Raw genomic sequence first — 6455 nt, 5'->3', positions numbered from 1 at the left:
GGCAAGATTTGTTTCAGTCACACTTGATAGTTTTTGCAGTGGATTGCCGAACATTGCGTTCTTTTATTCCTCTTTGTCTTCTTTTTCGTTGTCTTTCTGTCGGTTTCTGAGTTGGCATTCTCACGCGCTACTGGAGCGCCACCTACTGGCTGTTTCGCTAACCCTAACTCTTCGTTAATATTTCCTGCATAAATCCATATAGAAATCTATTTAATGTTAGTTCAGTTACGCAGCCATTATGGCTTATCCTGGCCGAAAACACCATAAACATTACAGATAACTTTCTAAGTATAAATTAATGTTCATACATAATATATCAAACAAACTATTGATGTGCGACTGATACGCTGCAGATCGTGTGATTTCGATGTTTTGGCGCCCTCTGTCGGCAGGGAAGAGGAAGATGGCTTCACCACATCCAGATCCAGCCTTATATTGATCAGTTTAGAAACCTTTCAAGTGTTCTGGAAGAATTAATAAGGTGTTTTGGTAGTCATATTGCATTTTGAATGTGAAATTAGCTGTGAAGCTGAAATTTGGTTATGAGCAGTGAAGAGTTAAAAAAAAAAAAGACCCAAATATTGAGAAATGTGTCCTAGCAATTATACAAAACTGTAAATGCTCGAGCTCTATAAAGCAGGACAGATTCTGATTGGCTGTTGTAAAAATAAATCTAAATCCTTCTGAAAGTGATTCCAGCAATATCATTCCTCTGAGCTGTTATTGTTATAGATGTGCGGTGAACTCACTATTCTTTTATATGTAGAACTATATCCTTTTCATAGTTATTGTCCTCGGTGTGAACGGGCCTTCGCTACCGGTTCCCTCGAGATTCTCCTATGGGTTCTTATAATGTGTTTTTTTTTTCAATTTGTGAGTTAATGTGGTAAACATAAGTTGACACTACTTGGACATTTTGTTCTACCTTGTAAACTGCACATTTACTTAAAACCTTCAGGTATTTCTTTCAGGAAAAGCGAATCTGATTTGTGGCAGAGAAACTACAACTGACTGCCGTTTGCTTCACATTTGTTGAGTTCTACTTGCACATTGCCAAACAACGGCCCCTTGCACCTTATTGCTTAAATATGATCAGAATACTTATTTAAGTATTTAAAGCAAAACTGAGGCAAGAGAACTACTGTATTCATTCTGAAAGCATATGGATGCAAATGCAGTTATTTTACTCCACATGTGGTTTTCTACATGCCCTGCTGAAGCGATGCACTCTCGCTGTGGTCTAATGTTCCAGACTGACCAGGGAAGACAGGAATACTGCCTATATAAGGGGATTTTATGGTATTTTTTTTACGGGTTTTTATTTGGCCATATATTATAGTTTATCAACTTTTCTTTTGTAATATTTTTCTAATTATTTCTGTAAGTTTCTTTATTCAAAATGGCAGTGGTCGAAATTATCAAATTACAAAATTATTTCCTTAGAAAAAAAAAGCGAGTAGGCCTACTTATGTTTATTTGTAACATTTTCGAAATCCATGATATATCATTAATAAATCTAACCCTTTTGTATAAAATATTTTATGTTCGATTGTTGAAATGATTCCGAAGAGTCTCTTTAAATCCGCATCCAATCAGTGAAATGCGTACGAAATTTGAAAGGTGGAGCCTCATTGACCCGCTGCTCATCGTCTCTCTCTCTCTCTCTGAGCAGCAGTGGCATGAAACTCTGACCCGACACGCGTAAGTAACGCAATATTTTATTCACAGGGTTTAATAATGATTTAAGTTTGTCAATCTGAAAAATGTTCCTCGTTAAATGTGTCACAGCCCTTAATGTCTCTCTCTCTCTCTCTCTTTGTGTGAGTGTGTGTCTCATAAACGCGCGCGTGATAAGCCACAGCTGACTGACGGTGTGTGTCGTTTGTTCTTCTCTTATCTTGTTCCGGCATCTTTCAGTCAGCGGCGAGGAGTAAAGCGCATGTTTCTTCACAAAAACGAATCGTGGTTCTTATAAATGCCTTAAAGTAGTGTGTGTGTGTGTGTGTGTGTGTGTGTTTGTTTGTGTTTGTACTGTCGTGCACGCGCAGTTCAAGCGGCGCGAAGTTTGAATGTGCAGGAGGGAAACCGCTTAGCGCGTCACCATAGCAACCCTAACCGACTCCTGTTGCCAGAACCGAATGTAAAGCTAAATGTCTCCTAAATACACACAGTCTGAACGGTGGAAGACTTCAAAAATTGAACGCTGAATTTCTCCAGGCTTTTCTGATAATTCTGACTGAAACTTTCCATACTGGTATCTTCAAAACACTGTTTATTATCCTTACATTGTAATCATTACTAGCACATGTACACGTTTATTGTGCTTATTTTATAGCTGTAAATCATTGCCATATGGACATATTTGAACTAATTTCTGACTAATAACAGAATTGTATATAAAAGATTGTTTCTGCCACGTAATAGAAACATAAAAGGAAACTGTGGCTTTATATCACAACTCTGACTCGTTAGCTCTTGCCGAAGCTCGTAACGCATGATGATGATGAAGCTCATTGGTTCTAATGCTTGAGTTTTTATCACAACTAATGTGTGCGTTGTTGAATGTTTATGTGAAATAAAGCCTCAATTTAATCTGTTCAAGATATAAAGTGATCGTATCTCTTCAGAAATGTTGGACTAAACCGCTTGATTCATATGGATTCGTTTTACGATCTCTTTATGAACTTTTTGAAGCGTCAAAGTGGTAAAATTAAAAATCTGTCTTGACAGCATAGCTGTCATTCAGATTTAATTTAAAATAACTTCATTTGTGCTATATTTTTGGGTGAACTAGGCCTAACCCTTTAAAGTCGGCATGTAACATGAAAGTGTTCATGGGGAATTGATTGGATGGTTGTGGTTTGCTATTGGTGGATCTTATGTGAGTGACAGGTTGCCCCGCCCTCGTCATCAGAGAAGAGAAGAGATGCTGCAAGATTTAGTTATTCTTCTGATTCAAGATTACCAGGAACATGGATTTATCACAATAATCACTGTTAAACCATTTAGAATTAATATCACCTGTAAATAAATAGTTGATGTATGAAATGCACAGATTAACTTCTACTTTCCTGTGTTGTTTGACAGCACTGTTGGGTCCAGCGAGCGTTAGTTGAAGCTGAAGATAATGGAGGGTGCGCAGGTTCCCGGCAGCGGCCGATTGGACCGGGTCTTTACACCCAGGAGAGAGCGCCATCCCAACGGCACCAAGGCCACGGTTCTCCTGCACAGAAGAGACCAGGCCCGGTCCAGGGACTCGATCACAGAACCGTCCGCGCCGCTAGCCTGGTGCGAGACGCCGAAGCTGACCCGGAAGGACGCGTCGCTCCGCAGGCGCTTGCTCGTGTCCCGCTCCTCATCCGACGGGAGTAAGACTGGCTTCACCACACCGGATCACCTGACCCGCGAGACCTTCGACTCCCCGGACATCAGCCCGACTGGGCCTCTGTCTTACAGCACTTTAAAAGCAGACGACTTTGTGTTCTCGTGTCGGAAGCGGCGTCTTCTGTTCTCTCAGGCCGTCACGTCCACGCTGGAGTCGGGCAGGAGCGGCGTAACCCTAACCCACACGAGCCTCACCGAACCGGACCCGGACGAGAGCATCATAGCCGGTCCTCCCAGCTCGCCTCACACACACGACCTGACGAAGGAGAACTTCCCACACACACACAACCTGATGGAGGAGACCTTCCCACACACACATGACCTGACGAAGGAGAACTTCCCACACACACATGACCTGACGAAGGAGAACTTCCCACACACACACGACCTAACGGAGGAGAACTTCCGGTCCCCGGTGCGCACAGGGAAGCAGGTTCTGGACACGCCCTCAGACACGCCCCTGGAGGACAGCGGCTTCAGCTCTCTGGGTCTGGATAAATCCCACGACTCCTCTGTGGACCATGATGGCTCGTTCCAGGAGCTGGTTCTGCCGGGCTCGAGCGGGCGGGAGAAGAGGCGCTCGCGGCTGGAGAGGCAGCGGAGACTGTCCACGCTCCGGGAGGGAGGCTCTCAGTCTGAGGACGGGCCCAGAGACCTGCGGGCCGACCCGCAGAAGGACGAGGTGTTCCTGGACGGGACGCCGCTGAGCGCCGCTACACTGCAGATGCAGGATCTGTCGCTGACGCCGGCACTACAGGCCGTGTTCTCCATCAGCCGCCGCGGGTCGAGCCTGGAGGAACTGTTGCGGGACCGGCCCGTCAGAACCAGCCTGCCGCTCTCGGGGCTCATCGGCCGCAAGATGGGTCTCGGTAAGGTGGACGTGATCTCAGAACTGAGGATGAGGAACATGAGACACGTGCTAGCGGTGATCTTGAGTCTTCTGTCTGCAGCCGACATCTACAGGTCAGTGATGCAGATATTCCTCATCGTTCTGTTAGCGGAGCGGTTAGCCTAACCCTGTTAGCGGAGCAGTTAATAACATGCGATCACTGCAGGTTTGGGCAGGTGTGTGAGGACTGGAGCGACGTCATCACTGAAGACCGGAGAGCCACTCACAGGAGGAGATGCTACATCCGAGAGCTCAAGATCTCCCTAACACTGGAGGTGAAGCTCTAGATAGTCTTGCACTGTCACATGACCTCATGTTGAATGTCCCGTTATCATAAACGCGGTAATATTGCATTTAGTCTGCGCATGTTTTCACACACGCTGATCACTCCGAAATATCAACTTATTGAATAAACCCTGTTTACATGCAAACTCAGCAACGCAAGTCAACCGTTTCTACAGGATCTTATTATTGATTGTGACATCCAAAGCTAAGCATTGGTGCATTTAAAAAAATTTTTATGTGATGTTAATTAAATAATTATTATCTTCGGCTACAACTGCAAGAGATCAGAACACATTTCTATCATTTCTTCAGTCTGAGAGTCGGAGTTTGCGATATATTTCCTGCCTCCAAACACTCACTCTTCAATTCGCAGTAAAGACGCTTTTCTCTCACTCACTCTCACACTCTCTCTCACTCACTCACACTCTCTCTCACTCACTCACTCACACACTCTCTCACACTCACTCACTCTCACTCTCTCACTCACACACTCTCACACTCTCTCTCACTCACACACTCACTCACTCACACTCTCTCTCACTCTCTCACACTCACTCTCTCACTCACTCACACACTCACTCACACTCACTCACACTCTCTCTCACTCACTCACTCACTCTCTCTCACTCACTCACACTCTCTCTCACTCACACTCACTCACTCACACACTCTCTCACTCACACACACTCTCACACACTCTCTCACTCACTCACACACTCTCACACTCTCTCTCTCTCACACACACACACACACACACACTCTCTCTCTTACTCTCACTCACTCACACACACTCACTCACTCTCACACTCTATCTTACACTCACTCACTCACTCACGCACTCTCTCACACTCTCACTCACACTCACACTCTCTCACTCACACACTCTCTCTCTCACTCTCACACTCTCTCTCACACACTCACACTCTCTTTCACTCTCACACTTTCACTCTCACACTCTCTCTCACTCTCACACTCTCTCTCACTCTCACACTCTCTCTCACTCTCACACTCTCTCTCACTCACTCACACACTCTCTCTCACTCACTCACAGGGTCCGAAATTAACACCCGCCAAGCACCAAATGCGGGTAGATTTTCCGTTTGGCGAGTAAATCTCAACAGGCTATCCGCCACACTGGCGGGTGAATGTTCATACCAAAATATTCAGCACTCCCTTTTCAGCGCACACACGCTCTTCTGCCTCTTAACGCTCTCATCTGTTGACAGCGCTGAGGAAAAAGGATATGTGAAGCTCCCGCCACTGGAAGAACCGGTCGCCGCCCATTTGTGTCCTCCCACTGCTGGCAAAGGCAGTAGGTACGGCTTAGCATACGCATAGACGTGTATCATACGTCGTACCCTTCGCCGTACCCTGACGCGCACCTCCTCAAAAATGTAACTACACGTCGCGACGACGCAGACCGCAAGATCTGTGATTGGTCGGCTTGGTAGCATCGCATTTCCTCCTACGCATTTCCGTGTTCTTCTGCACCGCCTGTCATTTTTCAATTCGGTTCAACTGTCAACAGGTTCACGGGTCGCACGTACCATCTCCTCCGACGCCTTCTCTCGTTTCTGCCTTTTAATTTTAGTAATTTCACTAAAATTAACTGTTTTTCCACCTCGATAAGCTCCAACTCCAACATGATCCGCTCTCTTTCAGTCGCTTAGTAGCCTAAACTCAAAACAGCCGCGAGGAATCTAAACACAGTGGAACATTAAAACCCGCCCCCGCCAACTAGCGTTTCGGCGGTGTAACTGCAGAGCAACACAGACATAACGCAGAAGTATAAATGCTCACGACGGCGTACACTCGACGCAGGAGTATAAACTGGCTGTAAGCCGTGCAGAACGTCTTCAGCACTCGCGGATCGTGCATACTCCGCCGCTAGGCTGCT

The 6455-nt window shown here is 45.7% G+C and overlaps 1 protein-coding gene across 1 annotated transcript in view; it reads left to right on the top strand.

The window, feature by feature from the left end:
• The first annotated feature begins 1604 nt into the window (after positions 1-1604).
• fbxo43 (F-box protein 43) overlaps positions 1605-6455 on the top strand; it is a 6756-nt gene continuing 1905 nt past the window's right edge. The window contains exons 1-3 of the mRNA XM_084385967.1: positions 1605-1701; positions 3088-4347; positions 4440-4548. Of these exons, the coding sequence (XP_084242093.1) occupies positions 3128-4347; positions 4440-4548 (1329 nt within the window). The 5' untranslated portion in view covers positions 1605-1701; positions 3088-3127. The remainder of the gene's footprint in view (positions 1702-3087; positions 4348-4439; positions 4549-6455) is intronic.

Source organism: Rutilus rutilus, assembly GCF_951802725.1.
Source record: "Rutilus rutilus genome assembly, chromosome: 17".
In the NCBI taxonomy this organism is placed as follows: Eukaryota; Metazoa; Chordata; class Actinopteri; order Cypriniformes; family Leuciscidae; genus Rutilus; species Rutilus rutilus.
Note: the sequence above shows the minus strand (reverse complement) of the source record. Positions and strands in the feature narration are given on the sequence as shown.